Source organism: Haliaeetus albicilla, chromosome 8, assembly GCF_947461875.1.
Source record: "Haliaeetus albicilla chromosome 8, bHalAlb1.1, whole genome shotgun sequence".
Classification (NCBI taxonomy): domain Eukaryota; kingdom Metazoa; phylum Chordata; class Aves; order Accipitriformes; family Accipitridae; genus Haliaeetus; species Haliaeetus albicilla.
This window is the reverse complement of record NC_091490.1, coordinates 9,805,744-9,832,193: the sequence shown is the minus strand read 5'-3', so window position 1 is coordinate 9,832,193 and position 26,450 is coordinate 9,805,744. Positions and strand designations below refer to the sequence as shown.

Genomic DNA, 26,450 nt, shown 5'->3' with positions numbered 1-26,450 from the left:
TGTCACGGCTCCTCACAGCCAAAGACAGGAGAGAATTAGCAACAATTTCATATTAACGATGACCTCTAAAAGCTACTGGCACCGATGGAAGCCTTGTTGTTGACTTCAGTGCAGTTTGGATCAGCTTTATCTCTAGTAACTATAGACCAGAATTTTCATCTTATACTAATGACCTTAGGTGAAAAGATCTGTATTAGAGTTGGCTGGAAGCAGAAAGAGGATGAAAAAATCAGCTTCTCCCATGGCAACAAGAACTCCAAAATTTGGCTAGGAAATAAAGTAAGAACTAGCTCTGAACTTTTGAAGTCTCCAAGGCTCTGTAAGTAGACTATTAGGCAGTTTATGGAGTATGAGATACAGATCTCCTAAAACTGATGGGCTGCAGAGCAGCGAAAAACCTAGAAACCTTAGCACTGGCTGCAGGACAGCTCAGCTAGCAAGCTGCCCTTGAGCAAAAAGAAGCAAGCCCAGGTTCCCCAGTGGCCTTGTGTGCAAGTTCCCAAGGAACACAATGATATGGAATATGAAAATTTTTTTCAAAAGAAACCAGAAATTTTGCCAAGGATAAAATCTGATTGTAGAGAAAAGTGAACGTCCCACTGGGAGAACTAGTCAAGCACAAAATTCATGAGAAGTTTTGTTCCTTATTCTTTCACCAACATCATGAATTATCTTGCTCTTTCCCAGAGTTTTTTTTGTGGTAAGTTGATAAATTCCACTCTTTCAGAAGGTGTTCAGTGTTTAAAGGTGGCCTAAAGAACACGCAGATGCACTGGCCCTAAGTAATGTGTTGCTCAGGAAGTGACTGGATAATTAAGTTTCTATGGCTGAGAACTTGTAAGTTGACTTTGTTTCTCTACCACATCTTGCAGATTTTCTTCAATTTCTTTCCCCCTAAGAGTTACTTTGACTGGCTCAGACTTTGTGGCTGTAAGGTAATTATAGACACAAAGATCATTAAATTGCAGAGGAGGATATTTGAAAGACATGTGGGAATCCCCTGAAAATGTAATGTGCATATTTTCATGACTAAATATTTTAAGCATTAAGTAGTCATATTCTCCAACGCTAGATGAGGCAATAAATTTGCCAATGCATGCAGATGAACCTCATTTAATCCCTATATACCTCTTACTGCAAATTATGCTGTCAGAGAAACCCCCCTAAATAAGGAGCTTGCTTTTCTTCTGAGGGAAAAAAGCTAGGCAAGGGAGTATGATCTTCAGGTTCAGATCAAGTGAAAGATCCAAAGGTCTACAACAGGATTAAGAAGAACTGCAGCATCCCAACGGGGAGATTATTCCACCCACAGGAAAAAAAAAAAAAAAAAAAAAAAAAAAAAAAAAAAAAAGGTGTGCATTTTTCCCTGTCTCAGAAGAGACGGGATTCAGAATGGGCTAACATCTCTCCAGATCTTCTTTTTTTCCTCAGTTAACTCAGTTGTTTCCAAGGAAAGTGTCACAGCTCTCACAAATTTTTTTGATTGTCTCTTTCCTAAATAAATTTTACTTGTTTCACTACAACTTTAACATTCTCCCAAACACATAACAGCTAAGCAGAATGGAGTAACCCTGCCAGGCTGGCACCAGAAAGCTGAAGTTGCTTGGGCATCCCAAGGAAACTGGCAGAGTCCCTCCCAAGGGAGACTCCTGAGGGCTCTGATGGTATCCATAAGTTTCTGGGATCTAATCTATTGAACTAGCACTTTTACCAGTTTGGGGCTGTGAGGAATGTTACGTCAAACATTTTCCCATCTCTGCATAACACCTCGTGAAGGTCAGGGATCCTGATGGAGTGAAATGGCTGCATCGCTGTGTGGATGGGGTGTGCTTTCATCCCACGGCGGGGAAGAAAGCATTCAGAATGGAGCAAAGACTTCTACCATGAGACAACGCTGAGTAGAAGAGCCAGGGTCGCACCTCTCGGATGCTACAGGAAAAGGTGAAGGAGCAAGCTCTTTGCTTCAGAAAGAAGGAAATAAGCTACAACAACAAAGACATGTTGCTTTGACTGGACCAGGAGGTTCAAACATGAGGAGGAAGGGTAATTAATTTCTACAGCAGAGCTCTGAGAGTTTACAATAAACTCTCAGATGGGCAGAAATAAAAGCTTGTCCTAAATTCTCGCATTCTGAAAGAAGGTAGCATTGAGCATAATATCAGAAAGAGCAGTCCAATGGAAATGAGCACTGCTGCATGTTTTTCTGGCCGAGAGAACGGTGCGCAGTACGTCAGGGCTTTGCGTGTGGCAGAAGGTCAGAGCCGATTCTGAGAACCCAGTAACAATAGAGTCATCACGGACACAGGTGCTTCCGGGATTGATCTTGCAATTTGGCTGTTTCCAATTAAATGTGAAGCAGCTGTGGCCCTCAAGTCACTGGAATCCATCTGAGGGGAAACTTTCTCCCATCTCCTCCTCTCTCCCCACCCCAAGCATGCAGCTCTGCTTTCTGAGGACAGAGAGGGGCAGGGACGGCCAGTTGGCAGAAGCCCCACCGAAAAAAGTTGCCCTTCTTATCTCAGTGCGAAGCAATGAGATACTGATCTAGCCATTCATTTTCCAATGCCTTTACTTGGGGACAAGGAGGACAGGCAGCAAAATAAGAAGCAAATATGAATGCTGTTGAAGGTTGTCAGGCAAACAGATTCGGGACACTCCCTCAGGCCACAAAATAAACAAATGAAGCCAACGTGAGGATAAGGTCTCGTGTTTATGGCATTATTCTGCATGCTGAGTACAACAGGGTTTCTTTTACGGAAAGGGATGGAGCTTTAAAGAAGGTATTTTCAATAGTCTGCTGGTGGGATTCTAGAACAGACTCAGAAAGGTCAACACTGGGCCACGAGGCAGATCAACAGGAACTAGGGGTTTTCAGAAATCCAGTCAGTAAGAGCTCCCAAATAGCTCCACCAGCTAAATGTACTTTATATGAACTTCCTTTTGCCAGTTTATTGATTCTGGAGCTATCAAACCTCTCCATGTCTGGCTATCTCTTCTAGCCTGCCAAGGTCCCACTTTAGTTTTCCCCCGTACCTTAAGAAAAGGAGAACTTGGCTCAAATTTGTGCTTGTCACTAGACAACAGAAATGTGAGACTCTAGGTATTCATTTTGGTCAGCTTAAAGAGGAGCCATTTCACAACCCATGCTTAGCATTTTCACAGAGGAAGCCAACAATCTTCTGGCTTTACCCAGCCTGTATGCAACTGAAAGCATAAACGGCTTTGGTCTTTGTCCTGTTTCACTCTTCCCAAGGCTTTTCTGACACACGGGAACAGTATTAGTTATTTTCTGAAAAGGTATTCTCTTGTCCTTTCTGAAACTGAAATGGATGGCAGAGCTTAAATGTCATACCAGACTACCCCACCTATTTATGGTACCACTGCTTCATTATTATTGAACAATAAAGATCAGACAACGAATCATTTCAATAATAATAATAATAATAATCATACTGTTCTAGGAACAGAGATATTAAAGAAAAATAGTATTTGCTTTTCTAGCAAGGCAGCGTTGGTAGTAAGTAGGATGCAGCACAAGTGTTTTGCTAAAGTTACTTTCATCGTTTCAAATAATGGGGCTTCTGACTTAACCTGAGAAAGACTGTCCTGCCAATGACTGTCAAGAAATCATTGATATTCAGCCAAAACCACCCTCAGTTTCAATATGATATACCTCCAAATGTTCCTATGTGCCAGCTCAAATTGTTCCTCTTCATCCTGTGCACAATCCGTCCACAACAATCCTTTTTTGAATTCCCTTGGCCAAAACATAAGCATGCAGCTGTTTCAGTTTTTTCCAACCCCTGCATTTTTTCCATGTGCTGTCCACCCCCACCAATCTCTACATTAGAGTCCAGCTGATCTTCCCTGAACACTATCCAATTTTTCAATTGTCAGTGCCAGAATGCAATGCAGTGGGCTTGACTTCCTTATACAACTCATTTCGAAGTAAAGTAGAAATGTCTCTTTTGGGTTTCAGCAGAGGAGAGAAATACCTCTTATTTCAGGTATGGCTCCATAAGAATCAAGGCAAAACCACCTGCATCTCTATAATCCATAAAACAATTTCTGCTTGCAAGCAGGTCAAAATTTGTTGAGCTTCTCCTTGTTTATTCTATGTATACATGTGGTCAGTACAGCTACTATCCCGAAACGGTTCCTCTTCTGGGCTTTTCTAACTGTTTTCAAATGTTTTTATTTCATCTTTTGAAAAGGAAAGAGGAGAGCAAAAAAAGAGGGGTAGAAAAAAAATGCAAGGCTCCTTAAGACGCTCAATTACAGCAACTTAACCCCAACATCACAACAATTAACTGGCCGTACTTTCTGCATATGCTGTCAACTTTTGTCGTAACTATGTTTGACTAGACTGTCTTTTGCAGCTTGCCCAGAAATCATAAAATACAAGCTACTCTAAAAAAGAGACACAAAATGGTTTGCAGCATCCTCCTTGTTTCTAAGGGGGAGCCCCAAGCAGTTCTGATGGCCATAGCCCCAGCTGTAGAACAAGGAAAATACAGTCCCTGATGTGTAGGTCAGGGAGTCTCTTTTTTTCTAAAGGCAGCAAGTCGTTTCCTGTGAATATATTTAAATTCTCTTTATCTAAACTTTCTATTATCTTATACTGTTTCTGCACCTTGAGTGATGCAATTTAGTGGCAACTCTGGATTTCTTTACCATGGCATTTATTTTTCTTTCTGTATTCTCATCTAAGACTGGCTGATGTGTCTGGATCATCAGACCATAGGAAAACATACAGAGCATCTAATCTTTATGGAGTACAACCATATGCTCTCTTTCAACTCAACCCAGTACTCGTGCACAACAGTATACCCTTTAATAAAGTTTTGTATGTTCAATATACAGAACAGAGCCCACTGGAATTGGGGCACTAGTCCAGACAAAGGGACCAACCAGACCTGTTCTGGTCTGGAGCGTGGAACAGAATCTACTAAGCGCAGGATAATTCAACTGAGGACATATGCATCATTCTACGTAGCAGTCCACATCCACTTGCTTTCAAGTACGTTTCTCCCAGGGAGACAATTTTAGGGAAGACGTCATGAACAGGAGACACTGCTGCCAAGGTAGGGGAATGCATACACAGAGGTGCCCCATATTGTAAATAAGTCAACATTAAGCAGTCGCTTTGTTTCAAGTTTCCTGCCCCATCACATTATTTCAAGTCTGTGATGACATGTATAAGCATATCCCAAGACCATAAAGAGCAGAGACTATTCTTGGACATCTCTCACACTACTGTATCTTTCTTTCTTCTCAAGGGCTTGCAAACAGTCAATAAATTAATAGTTTCACACTTACCAGTTGAAATACTTTTCATGGGAAGATGATACTTTCAACTAAAAGAAAATCGCTGAGGAAAGTGCCTGCTTCCCTGAGAGGAAAGTTTCTTTGTCAGAAACCTAGGAACAGTATACCTCAGCTGTTTTGGTATAGTGTGCTTGGTTTTTCTGTTTTACTGTATTTTTAGACACAGGCATTTTTGTTGATTTTAGCCAAAATTTCCAGCTCCAGGCAGTTACAGTGTTTACTGCTCCTCCCTGTGCCATGTTGACTTTTCTCCCTCTGCCAAAGTGCTTCTTAAACCTCCTCTGAATATATGGTCTTCCTTGTGTTTGATAGCTTTTTCTTCCTCTTTTTCCCATTGTTATTTAAGACTGTGCTTTTATTGCTCAACATATTCCAAGAAGCATTTAGGATAAACGCTCTGTCAAAGACACTTATGTACAGTTGAGCCATATTATATTCTATATGAATCATTGCGGATGTTTCACAAACAAGGTTAGATCAGCCAGATTTTCCAACTATATTAAACATAGCTTTTTCAGACATGGTCTACTAGCCCTGCGATTAATCCTCCATATTGAAACTCACCTCATATTTGGACCACGTCATGTCTGCCCACCAGGGACGGGAGCATGCTGCTAACACTTTCTCCTAATGAGGATAGCAATCCTGTGATAGAGCAATCTTGGCCAATTTTTATCTGCAGAATGCAGAGGAAAGGCTAACTTTGCAAAGCTAGATAGTCTCTCACCATCCCTCCCAGTTTTATTGTCTATGATATCTTTAGACAGAGACCTCATCTAAATGGCCAGGAAAAAGTCTAGGGGAGGAAGGAAGTCTGTTTCACCAACTGAGGACAATTTTCTGCCATATTTTATCTTATACTAATGAAGATTGCCAAGACCCTGGTAATCAATCTTTCTTGCCTGCTTTACTTGATTGCATAGATGGAGAAGCTCAGGGAATATTGAATTGCTTTTTACCTACCCACCACACTCTCCAAGGTGCATCTGCTACACTAAATATGGTCCTTCAGGCAAAACTGAAATTCCAGCTGAAGAAGAGCAGCCTGACAGAGAGGCCTGGAAAATGAAGTTGGTGGCAGTCTTCTGCCCTGCAATGGAGAAGCAACTAAAACCCCATGGAGAGAAAAAGACAAAACAGGTATGGGGGAAAATGAGCTGAATAAGAGGTTTCTTGAAAACAGAAAGAAACTGTGGAACTTCTGATCTAGTGCAGTGAAGCAGCTGTGATATGAATAATGTCCCCAAGTGAAAAAAAAACCCCAGCCACTGAGGATCCATATGTTTCCAAACTCACACAATGGATACTTTACAATGCACTTTTTGTCTGGAACTTGAGTGGGAAAGAGAGGTTCCTCACCCCCTCACCTACCTCCTATACTAATGCAATAATCTTGCTTAGTCACAGAAAAAGGGAGAGAAAAAAAGAAAAGGAGAGAAAGTGATTAATAATCTGTGGGCAACTGCTTACTTTCCAATTGGTTGTCCAGGAGGGGTGTGCTCCACTTCAAATCCTGCTTGTCTCAGTACATCAATCACAGTGTTGTTACCCAGGAAGTGACCTAAAATACAGGTAGAAAATAGCACTGTCAATCAAACTGCTCCTCTCACTCACTTGAGTTTCTCCTGTTGGAACAACAGGTTTGGGAGGCAAGGTACCAAAAGCTAGACCAGCTCCAAAAGCAAGAAAGACATGTTATGCAATGTGTTGTAATTCAGACTCGGCTATTCGCCACTACAGCCTTTGGCTATGGCCAGAGGAAGAGACAGCATACAGCCCGATATGGTCTTCCTCCATCTTATTTAACCCTCCCACCCCTCACACTGTCTAGGGACTGGGTGGATAAAAGAAAACCTAGATGAATTGCTAGTCTCATCTTCCACTGTGGCCATTTTTAGTATGTACATGGACTAAATGAACTTCTAACATGGATATCAGAATGACCCTGCAGTGGCAAAAAGAGTATTACTAGGGCTTTGGCTCATGAATTATAACAACTTACAACCCGAGATGTCCGCCCTGCCCATCATCGTTCATGGACATCTGCTTACGAAGAAGCTCTGAAGCTGCTGTACTGCAGGCTCAGTACTTATCTACCTAAACCGGCAGTGATTCGGGAATTGCTTCATCAGCTGCTCAGTGACCTGCACAACAGGCTTGGGAGGAGCTGGGATGGTAACCTTATCTCTCCCAAAACATGACGATTTAGTCCTGTGAATCAGGGCTCTTCGCTAGAAGTGTAAAGGTCGCATTCCTATTCACAGAAGTAACAAAGAGCCCAGAAAGTATTGCAGCATGTACAGGCCTTGAAAGAGTTTACTTAAGGGAGTCCTATATACTTGAGGTCTGAACCAAATCCCACCGGAGTCAATGGAGGCCCTCAAAGGGCTTTGGGTACAGACTCAATAAGGCAGTGTAATCCCTCCAAAGCTTTCAACTTATTGTCAGAGTCCCACTTTGTTTTCAGGATGGGTTAGAGGTATAAAGTAAGGAGGCAAGAAGTCCACTAACAGGTTTATTAAAATCCACGTAGCCCAGTAACCTGTCTCCAACTGTAGCCCGTGGTGAATGTTAAAGGTATATAAATATATACTTGAATGATGCTGAGAAAGGACAGAACAATCCTCCTCCATTATGTCCATTAGCTTCCAGCCCTGCACTGCTGGGTGACCCCCATTTACATCCAGGTCATTGCATCTCACTGCCAGCTCTGAATAGCCCAATTCACCATGAATGCGCTCAAGCCTCTGCCTCCATGTACTTTTTGCCCCGTGACATCTTGCAGCAGGGAGTTCCACCACGTGCTGCGTGTAAAAACACGCTCCTTTGGTTTGCTGTTGCTTGGAGAGTGTGTGCTTGCCTTAAGCACAGTGTAAGTGTTTGCAGGAGAGGTTTGCAACTGCCCGACTCTGCAGCAGAGCCAAATGCTTTGCTTCAAAAAAAACCACCAAGGCAGGCAGGACATGCCTGAGTTTCTCTCCACGCATGCCACTATGTAAAGAGCTGGCGTAACCATCACCAGAGTCACCCCTAGGACACTTCACCCATGCTGCACAAAGTCGCTATGAATTTGAGAGTAATTCAGTCCCTAGCATTCACTAAGCCTGCATCTCTCTGCTCACACTGCCAACGAGGGCGCTAATTTGCATCAGTTGTGGGAATGATGTAGTCGTATGGCTTTTAGTGCGACTTGCAAGCACTAGTAAGAGCTTTTAGCCAAAAGACATTTCTTTAAATGATTAAACGTACATTTGCAGAGCCCTAGTGTGTTCCAGGATTCCTCCACTTCCTTTTAAGAAAATTCAAACTTGATTCTCCCTTGACTAACTTACTTATAACAAAAGCCAAAGGAGCAGAAAGCAGTCCCAAAAATGTGTTACACACCCTCAGAGATTCAAGAAATGAGACATTTGTGAGTGATTAACTGGATTTGATCATATCCTGTTTTTTTATGCAGTGGCCAAGGCAAACAAAGGTCCCCATTCTGTCACTAGCAAAGTGACACTGAGGAACCAAAGTCAAAGGTGTCAAAATCAGAGATGTTTCTGAGTCCATGGTGCAAAGCTCTACTTTCCCTGAACCAGAGTCTTAAATGCCAAGAGATTTCTTAATGTAAACAATCGTCCTGAATCCAGCAAATCTTTGACATCATGGCAGTACAAAAGAACCCAATTTTAACTGCTTTAAACCCAGGAAAAAAAGGAACTATGCAACAGCTCTGATTCCTCATCCACAAAATGGTAGGACCATCAACAATGTCAATGAGTCCCTTCAGGTGACGGATGAAGACCAAAAGGAGATACCTCCTGGACTTCCCATTCCTGCCCTCTGTATGGAAATCATGATGAAAGCTGCTAGCTCGTTGGACTGGTGATCTGCTGTGCAGGATGGCAGAAAAACGTAAGCGTGGTGAGAGGTGTGTTTCCACGCGGTAAGTCACCCCGAGCCGTTCAGTCCTCTGCCACAGCCCTTTCTCTTGGGAGTTTGTGTCCGATTTGGACTGCAATTATGGGGAACAGGGAAGGTTCCTGCTAAGGTAAAACCCACCCACGAGGGGAATGAATGTCCCCAGGAGCTCTTCTGAGACCAGGGACTGAATTTCTGTACCACGAAACTCCTTACCCTCTGCTCCAAGCTTGAGGCTTATTCCTTTAATTTTGCCTTTCCTAACATGAAGGAATACCAACTTCCATTAAAGAAACCCCACCAAACTCCAAATCCCTGAATAAATTAAAATCTTCATTACAAACTTCAATGTGAACATAGTTATTTCATTTTAAGCCCACAATTCAACACATACTGAAATATTTTCAATGCCCCAGTTCAACCAAGAGGAAATAAATAAATAAAAAAAAAATAAAATCAAACCCAAAACCCAACTTCAAGCTGACCCCCAAATATCCTCCATTCCACATACATCAACAGAGGCCGAAGCTTTAACAACCGCTAGGTAATGGCATGAACAGGTCTTTGCAAAGCTTTACCTTTAGACTCCGCTTAAAATTTCCCTGTTTGCATTATTCAGCGTACATCTGGGTAAACCACCACCCATCTCACCGTCAGCTTGCCCTGTTAATACATCCTTTCCACCTGATTGCAAGATTTTTAAACAGACCAGTTCTGACTTCTACTTGTCCTAACTTCTCTACTCAGTCAGAATTCACATATTGTGATTGGTTTTGTATCCATCTGTTTATTTTACATCACAGTAATGCTGTTGTGGCCAACTCATTATCTCATTATGCACACTACAAGCAACTTGAAGTCATGCTCTACCTTGGTGATGGAAAAACTGAAAATATGCATGCTCAGACCAGCAGCCTCCCCACCCGACACAGACATCTTCCCAACAGTGATCCATGGTATCCCATGGCAAGGAGCTCCTCAGGATCAGAGAGATGTGGAAGAGGAAGGTTTGAGGAAAGAGGTGGCACTTGAGAGGTCCAGTGCAGGTGGGTAAAGTGAAACATGAAAACACCCTCGTGTCACTGCTGTACTTCCAGGGTTAAAGAATTTCTGGAAGAAATGTCTTGGCTTGCCTCCTGCTGCTAAGTCCATCATAATTACCCTTCCCAGTTTTAAAATCCAGGAAAATTTTCTATATGAGAAATTTCTTACATAAAATTACTCTTCTTGGTCACATACAACTTGAGATAAGCATTCACTTGTTAGATATTGACAACAATATAATACTTTTGACAGCTTATGGCATGTAATGAAAACCAATTTAACCTGTATATTAGAGACAATTAAGCTCAGCATCAGTGAAAAACATCAAATCCCTGCCTCTGGCTGCCCATACATGCAAACAGAATATGTAATAATTGCCAGATTTTTTATAACATCAGTGGATTTAATTTTTATTTATAGATATAAAAAAAAATGAACTTTTTATATATATATGTGTGTGTGTGGTGTGTATGCTTCTGCTAAAAACTTAAAAAAATTTCTCTGGCTGGCCTGGAAATTTTCATAAAAAAAACCCAAACTATAACTACTGAAAAGTTAGTGCATCTAGTGACATATCAGAATATCAGACAGATTAGAGAGACAGGGGAAGGCTCTTACTTCTCCATCACTATTCCCTCTTCAGTCTAAATCTGAATAAACTACTCCTGCAGTATTAACCAAATTTACCTTGACAGCTGATGAAAACTGGATCCAAGAGGTCAGAACACCAACTGCCTCAGGAAATCCATTCAAGTATGGGAAGAGGAGAGAAAGCAGACAAAAGATTTTCTAGATAGGGACTTAAAGTGAAAGTCTGTACTTGGGCATAGAGATGCAGTACAGCCTCTCCTAACAGTTGAAGATTAAAAAAAAAAAGATTAAAAAAAAAAAGGTGTGGATGCAGTCCTTCCACCCTCTAGGGATAAGGAGATACTCATGGGATTCGGTTGAGGACAAGACTCAGTGCTAAATACAGACTCATTTCGTAGTTTGAACACAAACGCAGTAGAGTGGCTAGCGTGGCTCACTGCGCTTGGGTGGTGTTTCTTCAGTAAATTTGATAAGGCCTTCATTTTCCTTTCACTCATGTCTTGTTTTTTCGAGACAGAGGATCTGGAGACACTGGAGGAACACGTTATACAGCATGGTTGCTAATATTAATTAAACACCTTCCATCTCTGGTTTGCTTTTTTATTTTTAATTAAGAACTGTGCTTTGGACTACACAAAGCAGATGCATGTAATGTATTTCCTTATCTCCACAAGGTTTCATTTTTCACTAGAAGAAAGAAAAAATAAACCACTCCTTTGTTTTTTTACTAAAAGGTGACAAATACATGGTTTCCTTAAAGCATGTGCATGCACACTGCTGAAAAAATGCATTTTCTTCCTTTCTTAGTGGAATATCCTGAGGTGGAGAGAAACACACTTCTCGGCCAACTCTAACAGTAACAGCCACGTATTTTCTAATTGACTACAGAAACTAAAGCTCTCCTTTACCATTGCAGACATTCTGGTGACCCCCATCAATAGCATACCTAAGCATAAGGTTGCATCCCTCAAAAGTTAAATGAACTTGGGTGTTCCTACACAGAAAAATATAACCTTGTTTTGATGACAGAAGCAGAAAAAGTGTTTTTTAAGGAAATGTTATGTACTTTATCTAGGTCTAGAGATCTACTACAAATTACTTCGTCTCTTCGTTTCACAATTCTTTGTTCCACGGCTTAGAAGGATAAAGGGGTACAAAGGAGCAGGAGATAATTCCCTCACAAAGGACCTCCATTGCCAGAGCCTTTGAAGTTGTGCTAAAAAAGCCTTGCTAGCCCATTAGCTGACACACAGCAGAAACCTGAACTGTTTCCATGCACACTACAAGCAGAGCTATTTTCTGCACAATTAGTCATAAAAAGGGCCAATGTAAACTGTGTCGGGAGGTCTCAATTCTTTACATTCTCCACACAGTGAATCAGACTTTATGTATAACGTTTTGTTGCCATTTAGACCTCGGGCTGCTTTGCAATCAGGAGGCGGCAGTCTCTATTCCTCCTTCTCTCTCGATGTTGATTTTCAAGCCTCTTGGCACCACCAGAGTTTTTATGGTAGTTAGGCTTCACAAGAATTAGGGTAGGCAAAAATGCAAATGCCGAAAGCTGCACACTCACAGCTGGGGCAAATACTTGCTGGTTCCTTTTCTTGGAGGCACACTTTCAGAGGCAGCATTTCTCTTACCCTGACAATGATCAAACTGAGTTATTCTGGAAACTGAATGATGAATGTGTGAAGAAGAGGCTGTAGTAAGGAGCTACAGCAAACAGTTCAGGCAATGATTTTTATCTGAATTTGCTACTTCCTCCATTATAACATTTCACTCTAACCCAATGGTGTCCGGGTAACAGCATGAATTTACTGGGAGGAACCACATAACACCCCACATTACAGTTTCCTGCCATGGCAGATGTCCCAGACCAATGATGAGGAACCAGTTTTGTGGATAAACTCTCCAAATTTTTAATTCCCTTCCACTCCTCCTCCAGCATCATAGCTGCTTCTATCCCTGCATCCAGCCATTCTTTGCTAATGAATATCACCCTTTAAAAATTGGAGGCTCTTTCACCCTTTCTCATGACAACTCATTTAGACCACCATCACTGCTAGAGGATAGCTCCTCTTCCTTTCTAAACCATTTACTTTTCTGAGATCTCACTCTAGTGGTAGGGATTGCCTTCAATCAGTATCTTGAGTGCACTTTGACAAGGAGCAAACGTTGGATTTGTGTACAGATTCTACACCTAGATCCAACTTGCAAAAGCATCTAAAAGTTTCCTCCAGCCTGAGTACCCTTCTAATGTGAAGTATCTTACCAGGGTATAAAGAATGACACCAAGTAACAGATTAGGTGGGTGATACGCAGCATCTAGTAATAAGTATGATGTTAGGACTGCCCGAAAATTTTGATTTTAGATTTTACTGATAACATGAACAAAATTAATGCTTGTGGGGATCCAGGAGGGGAATTTTCTGGCAGCTGCTGGAAGGACTCCCAGTGTCCCCTCACCTCCCCAGTTAGTATAAAACAACAGGAGCTATACTCCATGGCAGAGGATGAGACGTGCAGCATATGTATCATCAGCAACCCATATACACCCTTACCCACACCTCAGACAGACCAGATATAACAAAAGCTTCCTAGAGACTGGTATTCAGGTTCAAATCAAGAGCTGCATGTGGGCTTTCCAAAGAGAAAGTGACTTTCAGAGATACAGCACAGAACTGAGAGTGCCCTGAGGCAACTCCTGGGTAGTAACAGCACCCAAATACTTTATATATGTATATACATACACCTTTCAGAAAAGTCTGTCACCCCAGGTTGCTGGCTTTTGCTCTGCTGCAGGACACGGTTTTGCACTTGGAAATTTCAGCATTATGCAAAAAGCTGGGGAGGAGAGCTGGAGGAGCAGGGAACGAGCTTTCTTCCTCCCCTGTTTGGTAGGAGTATCCAAGCTCAAAGCATCCCTTAAAAAATACTTTGCACAAGCCACGTGCAATGGTCTTGTAAAGCAGGCTTACATCACAGCCTCCTTACATCATGCCACCCCTTCTCCAAGGCAGATGGAGAAATCATTTTCCCTCTCTTGTTTGATGTTGTTATTCTCCACAGTTGTGAGGAACTGACTCATAGCCACTTTCGGACAGTCACGGGAAGCAAAGCCATAAAACATAAAAGGCCAAAGCGTGCAGCACTTTGAATATCCAGCAATCCTCCCATGGCTCTCCTTCATTCTTTCCTTGAATGTAATCACCCCTCTCCCCTCTCACCCATGAGCACTTACAGAATATGCTCTGGAGAAAGGCCACACCATAGCCGGGGGGAGAATGGAGCGATGAGGGGCCAAAAGTTGAGGGGGTTATTCCAGACTGACACCCAGCTAATGGAGCACAGATTTGTGTTTCCCTGGGGTGCCTTTGAGATCTGCAGTGCAATACTATACTCAGAGCATCTCAGTCTGAAGGACAGACAGACTCCCACAGACGCCGCCTAATTCCTTGCTGCCCCTCAATATAATAAACTCCCCTCATGTTTCTCCCCTTCTGCTCTTCCTCTCTGCTTAGCCCCTCTAAGCATCCCTCCTGTTGAGGGCATGGAGCTATTCTGGAGGCACCCAAATGTCACACACTGGAAATTCTTCTCTGGAAGTGGCCTGAAGTGCAGTGCACAGAGACCTCAACAGGCTCAGCATGAGATGGGACTGAGCTTACCAGTTTGGGTCTGGTGCTATCCTGGCATAACTCTCCACTTTCAGAGCCAATACAGTGCCATCACATGGCCTCAGCCACTCAGTTCTGTGCTATCTTCGAAGTCTTTGCACACCTTTGCTAGCAGACTTGCCCTAAATATATGTGGAAAACAGTAAAATGATTTTTTTTCTTTTTTTTTACAAAAAGCTTAATTTTCTTCAAGTCTAAACCAGCTGTTTCAATTAGGTTAAGAAAACCAACACAAGCGAGAACTCAAGTGACGTCACCTCCCAAGCATCTCCTCTGTGTCAGACCGCAGCAACAACTGAGCTATGTCAGACCAACACAACAACAGGGTTCACAGCTGCTTCAGTCATTCCAAAATGAAGCGACTAGTCTAAGCTGGTCGGTCTCACTGGAGAGGATGGGCACCTCCACAGAGCAATTTATTCCAATATCTCAAATACAAGGTTTGGGAAGAACATAAGTCCTCTGTGCAATTCGCTCTCTATTGGCCACGTGAGTTTAAATAGCTCCTTTAGCCTCAGCATCTATCAGACATGGCACGATGGCCCACCAAGCTACCCTACCACTGCCCAGCAGCTCCTGAACACTGCACAGACCCATCCTTCCCCTCTCCTGCCCTGTCCCCCACCTTTCTTGCCCTGCCAGAGTTTGCAAAGGAGGGGGAGTTGTGCTGGACAAGGTGCTTCGGTTGGTTATGGGGCCTTTTGGGCTATTTCATGTTCTAGCTTTACTTACATGGCATTAGAGGAGTTTCCCACGGAGAGAAGATCCAACAGACCAATGACCCTTTCAGTATGTATTCTTAAAGAAATAACTCACTGGATATCAAGGATCCAAGTTTAAAGGGTGGAGGGAAGTGGATGAGTAGCTCACGATATCCTATTACCTCAGGCCACTATGTTTGAGACACAATGAATTCAATCCCTTCCTGACTATGCTAAGGAAAAGGTCCCTTGGGGGTAAACAAAAAAGCCTACAGATTTGAAGTGTTTATTTTCTAAAATGTATTTGTTGTGTTTGCTGGTATAAGCTGGAACAACTTACCAGGACAAGAAATCTGTAGGAGGAAAATGATGCAGGTAGGGCTGAAGTAAAGGTTTGCATGTTATTTTGTCCTCAGGTTTTACTGAGAGTGAAGACAGGGCTTGCTCAGTCTGAGATATTGCATGGAGGATGGTTATTGGCGTTTTTCTCTATAGCAGAATGCCAGAACTATACGGGATTTTGTTTGTTTTTTTTTTTTTTTAAATTTTTTTTTAAGGTGCATGCTCCTCACTGAATCAGGTTGTTGGGAAAACACCTTTCTACACAAAGATGTGATGTAAGGTGTGACTGGAGGTGTGTGCCAGCCATGGAGCTGTGTGGCAGGGAACATGTCTCTGCATCCCTCATGATTCTCTCCAATGGACAAGGCCAACATACAAAATCTTGGGAACTTCACCAATCCCCAGCACTGCAGCAGGAGACAAGGAAATGAGTCTGAGGAAAATCTAGAGAAAACCCAGCATCTCTAAGAGTCTTCTCAGGGTGCTGAGACATCTCTGAGACTGGCCCAACCAGCTAGGACCATCAGAACACCTAAGTGCAGACGGTCTGGTATGATACGCACTGTCATTATGTACAATATTGTTTGCCAGTTGTTATCAACACGTCAAGCAGTGAGGAAATCGGTAAGGAAATGCAGGCTCTTTTTTTGCCCAAGGTGCCTCATTAGTGTGCTTGCAGCTTGCTGAAGCAGACAACACGCTCCCATCTGAACCAAAGTTATCAACTCTTTTCACCTAAGCCACTGCCGGGCCCCCCGGACAGCCGCCACGCTAAAGTCCCGACAGCTGGTGCTAGGCAGGTAGCCTCCGAGCGAAGTGTTTCATATCCCATCGCAAATCCCCCGAGCCATCCCGAACTAGTCTGGAATGCACGTGGACCTGCTTGCCAAAGCCAGGCAAGGGTTGGGGTAGGGGGGTGAAAACTTGTTTCCGTACCTCCCTGCTCCATGCTTGTACTTTGCAAAGAAGGTAACTGTGAACATGTTACTAAAACACCTACAATGACTCGATGGAGTCTGAGCTCAGGGCAGCTTCGAGCCCTGGAAAGCTCCTTGGTCAGCAAAACAGCTTTTTGCATGCAGAATACCTCATTGAGCTTGTGGAGATATTTCTGAGGCATGGCCAGATCTTGTGGGACCTCAGCTTTTCTTAGGACACAGCCCGTGCTATGAAATGCAGCATCTTTGCCTTAGGCAAAGGCTTCTGGCAGGTAATAAGGATGTTAGTAGTTTGCTGTAGAAAATAAATAGTGGTGAATACCCTGGTATATCATTGCAGGCTTTGGGAATCAGAAGTTTAGTGACCTCCAGAGCTAGACTATTGAGTTTATCTAATCCCTTTTTGGCCTCATGGATGCATTTGGCTTCCACAATGTCCTGTGGCTGCAATATAATTATGCACGGTGTGAAACAGCACTTCCCTGGGTTCATTTTGAACCTGCCCACTGATCACTTCATTGAACCCCCATTTCCTCTGGTTTGCACAAGCACAGCTCTAAACTGAATTAAAAAAATTTGCAATCTTGCTCCAGTGTGCGATTAAACCACACCAGGAAAGTTAGTTGGGGGCAATGTCTGTCAAATCTGTGAAATTACTTCAAAAGACTACAAGACAGGCTGTCATTTTCTGTTTGAAAATGAGTTTGAAAACCACAAATCAAAGCTCCCAGTTGACAGGACACGGATCCTTGCTTGTTCTTTCTGGTTTTGACCTCACAGTCAACTATTTTACAGACTACACTGATTTCTTCGTCTTTTCCAGAAGCCCCTCTGGTGGTTTATTTGGATGTCTCACAAGTGAAAAACGTGGTGATGCCACAGCACAAAAGACAGTGATTCCTCAGCAAATTGCTGGTCCCCTGAAGTTTATGGACACAGGACAAACTGTGCTGGAGCAGAGAGTACTGATGCTTTCTAGCCTGCTTCTCAAGCAGTGCCCTGCTGGCATAGGAAAATGGAAGCCATTTTACCAGACTTTTTTTAAAAAGGAAACTCTTCAGGAAAACCAAACCCTAGCTTCCTTAGTCAGTATCTTTCTAAATATAAAAGCTTCACATTCTTAAGACCGTCTACAGTTCACGTTTTTCCCAGAAAAATCCAGCTGGCCACTGGATGTCACTGTTGCTGCAGAAAAACACACCAGAAAGTTCACAAATCAGGCTGTGAATAAGGTGAGGTGAAGTCACCCAAACCTGGAAATGGCCTTTTCTTTCAGTTAACCAGCACAGTACCGGTGGCACTTGGCGGCTGCCCTGTCCGTGTGAACAACTGGAGGCAAGATGCACTCCATGGTGCTGAGGTCTCCATCACCATCTGAGGGCAAGTCCTCCATGGAGCTCATGGACCTCGACTCACCGGTGCCCAGATGCGTGTCCCCTCTTCTTGCTAGCTCGCCTCTGGTTTTGCCGAGATGTGTCCCTGCTGAGCCCCCGGGTCTGCACAACACATCCAGCCTGGTCTCGAGTTTGGACTCAACCCTTTCTCTTCTGCCATATAGCGTGCCACACTGCAACAAGCACGTTTCCAAGCTTGCTTTTAATCCACGATCAAGGACAATTACACCTAGTTTTGCTCTGTGGTTTTAGCTGGCGCTGCTGAAAGGGCGGTTTAGTGTAGTTGCATGACTTTCAAGGTTTGAGCTAATATCTCCATCGAAAATAGCTTTGCGTTATGTAGATCATTTGCCTCCTCTGAATTACACCAGGCATCTCCAAATCCACTCAGTTACACAGAGGAAACCTGCCCTAGAAGACCTTCCTGAGCCTTTTAATTCAGCTAGGGATGCCTTTGCACCATCACGGTGAACCTCGCCAGTGCAGGCAACGGACTTTTTCAAGGAGTGCTTTGAGGCTGAGACCTTTCCCTCTGTGAAAGCCAGAGAAACAAGCCCCAGGAGTCCACAAAACCCTTTCAGACTGGGGTCACCAGGTGTAGATGGTGCTGCTGTGGCATTTCGGGAGGTGTAAACTGGGACTTGCTTCCCACCTTACACTCCAGGCTCAAGGCTTACTGCTTGATTCATGGCTGCTCTAACACCAGGACGCAAACCCACAAAACAAGGCAGATCAAAACAACGAACTATTGCCCCTGAGGAGAGAAGGAAGGCAAGAACACGCTGCAGACATTTGTTAAGCTGCTTAATATGGTGTTGCAAGACCCTCAGATACATGCGGTGTGGGAAGAGATCTGGAGTACCTACATGTGGAGATATGTCTCTTTTGAAGTACAAAGCATGCCCAAGGCTATGGAATAATAGAAAACTGGGCTAGAAAGTACCCATTTTAGTCCCTCTAAATGTCATAAATCAGGATCAGCTTTGACCCTAAGGATGTTGGTATAAATTAGAAAAAGGATCTCCACAGGACAGTTTGACCACAATATTTTTAAAGCATTAGGAGATTTCTTGGCTGTGTCTTTTCCTTATTATTTTTTCTTTCTTTAAAAGCAAAACAGAAGAAAAAAATGCTTTGGGAAGGACAGACAGTCCTTTGGCTAAAGGTCCCGGTGTGGAAGGAGTGGGGGTTGCTAGCCACCAATGGCAAAGACTCTACTAGGATGGTCAGTAAATCTTATCTGCCAAAGAGACTATCTGTGTAGTGGGAAAAGGACAGAAAATAGTCCTGCGGTATTTAGAGATTCTCAGCTGTAAAGGTGCTGTATGAATACAAACAGTGGTCACTCCCAAGCTCACATGCCACCTCTCTTGGACACCACCTGTCACAACCCAACAGTGATGAGCTCCATCCTGCAAATACTTCCATTTATAATCTACTTTGTGCATGCAAACAGTTGCATCAAGCCTCCACACCCCCGTGCACAAAGGGTACCTTGCTCACAGGTGTTAAATTTAAATTGACCAAAAGTCATGGAAACCTGTATTGCTGAAGTACTAATTCATACATGCTATGCCTGCGGAGTTCTTTTTATTACAAATTTATTCCTAATTAGACTATCAAACGCGTATCTACATGCCACTCATTACTATTTATCTGTGAATTCCACCCACACAGATTCCCAGCCAAACATCCTGACTAATTTCAATTTAGTTTTTTTCTGTATAAATGTATAAACACACAGATTTTCTGTATACATCCACGTTTCAAGCACGCAGAAATATTTGATTTGAATCACCACTGCATTACTCTGGTTTTACACTGGTATAAACACCAGCGGTTTTCACTGTTATCTCCTGCTGCCCAGCTGTGAACACTGGGGAAAAGGAGCAACAATGAACATAAGGATAATTTATCTGAATATCTCTCTCATAATGTTGGCCCAGTGAGCAGACTTCTAGTGAAACCAAAAAGACAGAGATTCAGTGATCCTTTTAGTTTCCCATGACATGGCTGTCCACTCTGACACATGGTCACATCCAAAAGCTGAGTAAGTTATTACGGAAGTTTAGAAACCTCAAAATACACACAACAGATTTTGAAAAACTTTGTGGTTATGTGGGTTCAAGCATACTTGAGGAATACGTTAAAATCCAAGCAAACAATCTACGCCTTCGCCCCCTTTCTTTTAACACACGAGTATGTGCACACATCACCAAGCTTGCATTGCAATTTGTAGCTCTGTTATTCATAGCCTTCATTAAAGAATAACAGCCCCTGTTCGAGTATCACGAGGCAAAATTGTTCGCACATGTGGACCAGACAGACACACCAAGGCTGGACCCTTATGGTTTCTGAGTGACAAGCTTAATAAGATTACGCTTGATCTTTCTCTTAATAAAGCTGGATGACATTCAAGCAAAGCCTGGGTTTTGTTTTAATGGTACATTAAGGGAACCCAGAGTTTGGCACAGCTGGAGGCCTGAACCATCGAACAAAACTTGGCACTGCCAGCTTTCCCTTATGATCTCAGACCTCACATAATGAATATTTATATCTATATATACATACAGGCACATATATTAAATACCTATCATTAGCTGGTCAAGGTCAATGCTCTGGGTAACAGAGCTGGATGTAATATCAAGAATGATGATGGTTCTTTTTTCTTGTGTTATGAATCACACAAATTAAGCAACCCACAGTTTATAGAGTCTGCAACATGATGGACTGCTTTTAAACCACACATAGCAAGAGGAAGGAGAACAACTCCAAGAAATAACAAAAGCAAGAGAGAAGTGTCATCACCTTACTGTTTAAACCTGAACACAGCAGAACACAGAGACTCCTGCTTAACTTTAATAACACCAGCAGCCTTAGCCGACTCCAGGGGAAGCCGTCATTTGCTTGAGATAAGTCAGGGCTCGCGAGTTTTGAAGCATTATGGGTTAGAAGCTAAATAGCGTTAGCTGAGTCACACTGATTTAAACCATCATTGCAACTGGCCCAAAGATTACAAAAGACAGAACACAAAGAAATCACTTAGAAGAACAGGGAAGATATAATACTGAATTTTTATTTAAAAAAACCAAAACCAACACAAAACCAAAACCCCTCCCTAATTAAGATTTTCTTTTAGAAAAGGAAAGCTTCCTTAAGGACAAACTGAGCAGTCCCATCTTCTCTTTCCCTCATCTCTGTCAGCTGTTATACTAAGGGTACAGCTATGCCTCTGTGTACATGTACCAGTCCTACAGACAAATCAATGGGTCTCAGGCTTAAACTGGGAGTTCACAATGGAGCTGGGAACTGGATGAACATGAGATGGGTATGATTTACACTGTGTAATTGATCTGCCTAAAAATTCATTTTTGGGATAACCAAAACAGTTCCCAAATTACATTTGCTGAGGAATACTAATGAAGAATTTAAGAGTATTGAAATACTGGTTTTTGCTGTTTCCGAAACAAAACCACCAACAACAAAATCACAGTTTTATTTCAAAGCATTCAGAAATAATTTATTGTAATGTAATATATGTACATTTCATTTCAGAAAGAATACAAACATGGACAATAAATTAAACAATTAAACACTTTGCATAGCCTCAATTTTGTTCCAGGCTTTTGTTTTGGTGAGAAAATGAAAACATTTTTGTTCAGCATTGACCCAATATAACTTGTCCTTCAATCATCTGGTTCAGCCAACAAAACAAGACATAAATCATTTCCACTGCTCTAGACAGAGCCCAGGTCTCTCTTAATGCAGATGAATTCCCGATCCTCAGCCTCTCTCTTTGCCTTGAGATCTACGGGCTGTACCTTAAAGCCTGAGCATGGTGGTGGAACCTTCCCTGACTGTTAAGGACATATCCATGGACAAGTGGCTCACGCTAAGGCCAACTCATTGTCTGATCATGGAGAAGTGGGCCAGGATGGGTGCTTGGCAGAGCCAAAAAAATCTCTTTACAGAGTCCCATCTTCTTCCCTGAAAGTCAATAATGAGACTCTCATTGAACTGAAGGGAGCTGATCAGAGCTTTATGCTACAGAAAAGTACACAAGGAAACTGTGCTTCCTTCTGTCTTCAACTCAAACCACTCAAATTCACTTCTGGGGCTACATACCTGTCCAGCCTAGCTCCTTCTCCTTATTTACAACACTTAAAAGTTTCCCCTTGTGTCCAACCTGATCAAAAGCTTGCTGAAATCAACAGAGAAATGCCTAGAAGGAGTCTCCTGTGCAATCTGTGGTCCTTACTTCCAGCTGGTTTGAAGATGACAGAGCACCTAGCACATGCATTTAGAGGTAAGCAGAATGTGAACAGGAGATGAGATCCTCTTGCCTAAACAGAGGCCTGTGTTAATAAGTAAAAGCACTAAGAGAATATGCAGTCTTGCAGGAATTCAGCCAATAATTACCTGATTCAATAATTATCTGCTCCCTTCACTGGAAGAAACAGAGACCATCCTTGACTGAAATAAGAAATTCACTGCCAGCCCTATTGGCATTTTTGTGACTAAACCCTGCAGTACTTTTCATCCCACCGAACTCCACCTATAAAGCTCTCACACTATATTTTGGCTGACTATTCTGGGCTATTATATAAGCCCTTTGGCACTGGCCTGTCCCAGATTTCTCCCAACCTCCACGCTTTTTCTCACAGCCAAGTTTCTGCAGGAAACAAAACACTTTTCATTGAGGCCAATTAGCTCAAGAACGTCAAAAGAAAAAAAAAAAATCAAAAGGCTTTGGGTCAGTGACAAGAGCAATAGAGAGGCCAAGAAAATGAAAGACACTTGTTCTGAAAATGTTTTTTACTATGTCAGAGCCAATTCCCAATGGAGTGAAACAAGAAAAACATTCCTAGAGAGATTCGAGATCTGTCATGAATTCCCGAGGCACATTAAGAAGTCTCACTTTCCCCTCTGTGTCTCATTCCTTTCTGAGGTACATCATGGGGCTCCAGAAAGAGGGTAAGTCAAGAGATCTGTACAGTGGTCCCAGGCATTCAAAGTCACAATGAACCAAGGGTTGGGGAATCCTACAGTAACACTCCAAAGCTTCTCTTATTTTTGAAGAAAAAAAAAAAAGTGGAATCAAAACTCTATTTAAAAATATTTTCTTTGTGGTTGAGATACTGGGACTGCTTCTCTCAAGAAACACTCCCTTGGCTTCCTTGCAAAGTAACTGGTCTGTGCCCCTGCTGCCCCATCTTTAATAGAAGCATAATCCACTTTCCTCCCAGAAGGATGTACTTGTCCCATTACATGCCTGTATATTGATCAAATTATTGACTGAACTTTGGAATGAACTTCAGGATACCACGACCGCTGCCTTTCCTACCATCACCACAATGCTCATCACTGACTATGTGCAGGATGAGGAGCCCCACCAGAGCAGTAGACACCTCTTTTTTCCATGCTTGTAGGCATCAGACCTACAGACTTGTCAGTATTAGAACCAAAGTTCACCTTTCAAATTGTTTGAAGTATTAATTCAAAGGATTACTAAATATCAGTCTTAGAGGGCCCAAGGCTGCTATAGGGGGAAAAAACATCAGTATTTTCCAGCTGAGCTTTATTTAATGATGGACTTTGCACTTCCTAATCTCTTTGGAAAATAAATGCCACATGGCATCATAATATACTGAGCAAGGGATAGTCAGGCTCTCAGCAAATAATTCATAACAACATCTTTTGGGTTAGTTTTTATGACGCTCTTTGTAGGACAACGCTGCAAGTTGATCTTGAATATTTCACCATGAGAACAAAATATTCCTCCTGACATCTAGCTCTGTGTCCATGGGTTCATTTTTTCTGATGATTAATTCTGAGTTCATGCAGAGTGTGTTCAAGATTACACGGATTCATATTCAGTTGACCATATCTGAGAGGATTATTTTAGTGTGCCCCAGTTTATGGCCCATGAAACATGATCCCTCTTGTCTCTCTGTTTCTCTCACTCTGCCAGCAGTATTATTCTAACAACCAGTAACGGGAACTCATATTATCAGCATAACAACATAAAACAGCTATTTTTCTCTATGAAAACCAGCTCTCATTCAGTGCCTTACACTTGCTCTGCTCTCAGTGCCAACAGCAGAACAGAACCCATCAAAACGTCAAAATGTTTTTTTCAGGGAAACGCCCTTCAGACTAAGTCAACATTTTAGGTTTGCCACACACTTGATCATTTTTGGTGCATCTAGCACCAAACACTACTGCTGCTACTAGTGACACCAGCCTCAACAAGACAAAGCATAGTGGAAACACCCTGATGCCAACTGAAGCCGTTGTTTGTGTCTCTGAAGAGCTGTGGCCCACATTACCTACACTGGAAGATGTTTCCATCTCTACCCAAGAGACCAGTACCAGCAGCACGGCCTTGATCCTGGTATACAGCAGGCAGATGTGCCGTCTAATAGTTTTGGCAACGTCTGATCATCTTTCCTATCGTGGTACCGTTATCTTGAGCCAACTGCCAGCTGGCCTGAACGGTGCTTGATGCATGAAACGCAGAGCAGCTTTCAACTGACAACACCCTGTAAATTATACGTAGCAATACAATTTCACGTGCAGCCCCCAAAGATCTCAAAGCAGTTTAAGGACAGAAATTAGGGTCCAATGCTGTGACCCTTACTTAACAAGTGTGAGCTAATTACAAAGCTGTCCCATTGAAATAAGCAGAGTTGCTTGCAGAAGTCTGTTTAATATGCAGTCACACAATTAAAAAAAAAAAAATATACTGTGGTTGTTTCTCAAAGCCACAGCTCAACTATATCTCCTGGTGCTGTACTAAAGTAACCAAAATATGGAGCATTCCTATTCCAGAAAACCCTATCGCTGGTCAGTAACACAGTTACTTTGGAACCAACAAATAACCATTTTTCCAGATTTGCAGGCAACCTACAATATACTTTTATTTTGTTAAGTAGCCTACATTCACACAACTCAGTAGCTGAACCAGAGCTTCTGCTGCATATAACCTCACCCGAACCAACAGGCAATGCAACTTGCTCATGAGAAAGAGGAGGATTTGAACTATAACCTTAGAAGTAAAATCCCTATAGTAATGAACCATATTAAGCTACTGGTTTTCAGTATCATTACTGCTGTGACCAGAGTTGCTGGGATTTTATTTTGGTATTATCATGCATCCCTTCCATCTTGTGTCACTGCAATTGCACACAGAAAGCAGAGGTTATATACACCATTTCATTTCAACAGAGAGCGCCTTTCACAACCCCTCAGCGATTTTATTTTTCTTTGACTGATGCTGTCAACACGTTATCTGAAGTTTACCTCCAAGTGCAAGAGCTCGATGAGAGTGTTTGCATTGCACTTGTGCGTTACGCTACACCCATGCTCGGGCACCCTCTGCCCCGTCACTCACCAATCCCACTTTCTGATCACTTGACTGCCATTTGGATGAAGCCCAACTTCAGCCCTCTGAGCACAGAACACAGTCAAAGAAGGAAAGATAGGTCTTTTGGCTCAGTTTTCAGCTGAGATTCAACGAGTTGTGTGTTTATTACTTCTTTCTTCAAAATAGAGCTTTCCTGTAAATACTGTGCTTATGGAAAGATCAGATCCCACAATTTTTTCACTCATTATGAGGAACTGCAATATGCTCTCTACGGCACGCTTCTTTTGCAAATGAAGACAGGAGTGAGACTATCTTCCAGTAACTAATATGTACAACATTTTCTTTATCAAAAGATGTTGAGTATGGTACTACTATACAGTAGCAAACCAAGCTTCCTTTCCATTATTGTCTCTAAACGTTATTATTATAGTTGATATATTCAGGGAATCCTTTAGCTGATCACAGAAAAGACAGCATACCTTGATGAGCCGACAGTCTACGACAGCGAGCAGCAAGGAATACTCTGCGCATCTGGAATTGCTGGGGAAATGCATCCCATTCAATTTTCCAGGAAAGAATTTGGCCAGGACATCAGAGCAAAGGAGTCTTTGCAAAGCGTGCTACCAAACCATTACTCACTGCAGCCCCTGCCCAAGGCTCCTGAGTCACCGCGAAAGAGAGGACCTCACCGTCCCCTGACAGCGCACAGGGGAACGGCCAGCAGTGATGCACGAAGTAGAGAATTTCTCCTGAGCTGCCAACAGCTCCTCCGGCACCTGGTTTTCTCTGCCGTGGCTTACTTCCATCTGTGGCTTGTGCCAACCGACAGCAGCTAATGAACAGCATTAAAGACCACTTGCCAGCCTGTGGCAGAAGACAGATGTGAGGATGGGATTGCCACAACAGGGATCAGTTTCCTTTCCAATGTTGAGTTCCTTTTCCATAACACTGTTTTGCTGTATTCAGCATCCAGTACCCTGATCCTGAAAACTCATAATATTAACAAGTCCACATCCACACAAATGCAGATGGACTATACGCACCGATACACAAGTATTTATATATTTTCCTGTGGAGGAAATATGATATTTACGCTGTATAAGATGAACAAGGAGAATAGAAAACCAAGAATTCTGGGCTATCGCCCAAACCACACCGCTTTG

The 26,450-nt window shown here is 42.6% G+C and overlaps 1 protein-coding gene across 1 annotated transcript in view; it reads right to left on the bottom strand.

Moving 5' to 3' along the window:
* TRABD2B (TraB domain containing 2B) overlaps positions 1–26,450 on the bottom strand; it is a 298,587-nt gene that overhangs the window by 42,656 nt on the left and 229,481 nt on the right. The window contains exon 5 of the mRNA XM_069788792.1: positions 6,799–6,889. Coding sequence (XP_069644893.1) covers positions 6,799–6,889 — 91 coding nt within the window. The remainder of the gene's footprint in view (positions 1–6,798; positions 6,890–26,450) is intronic.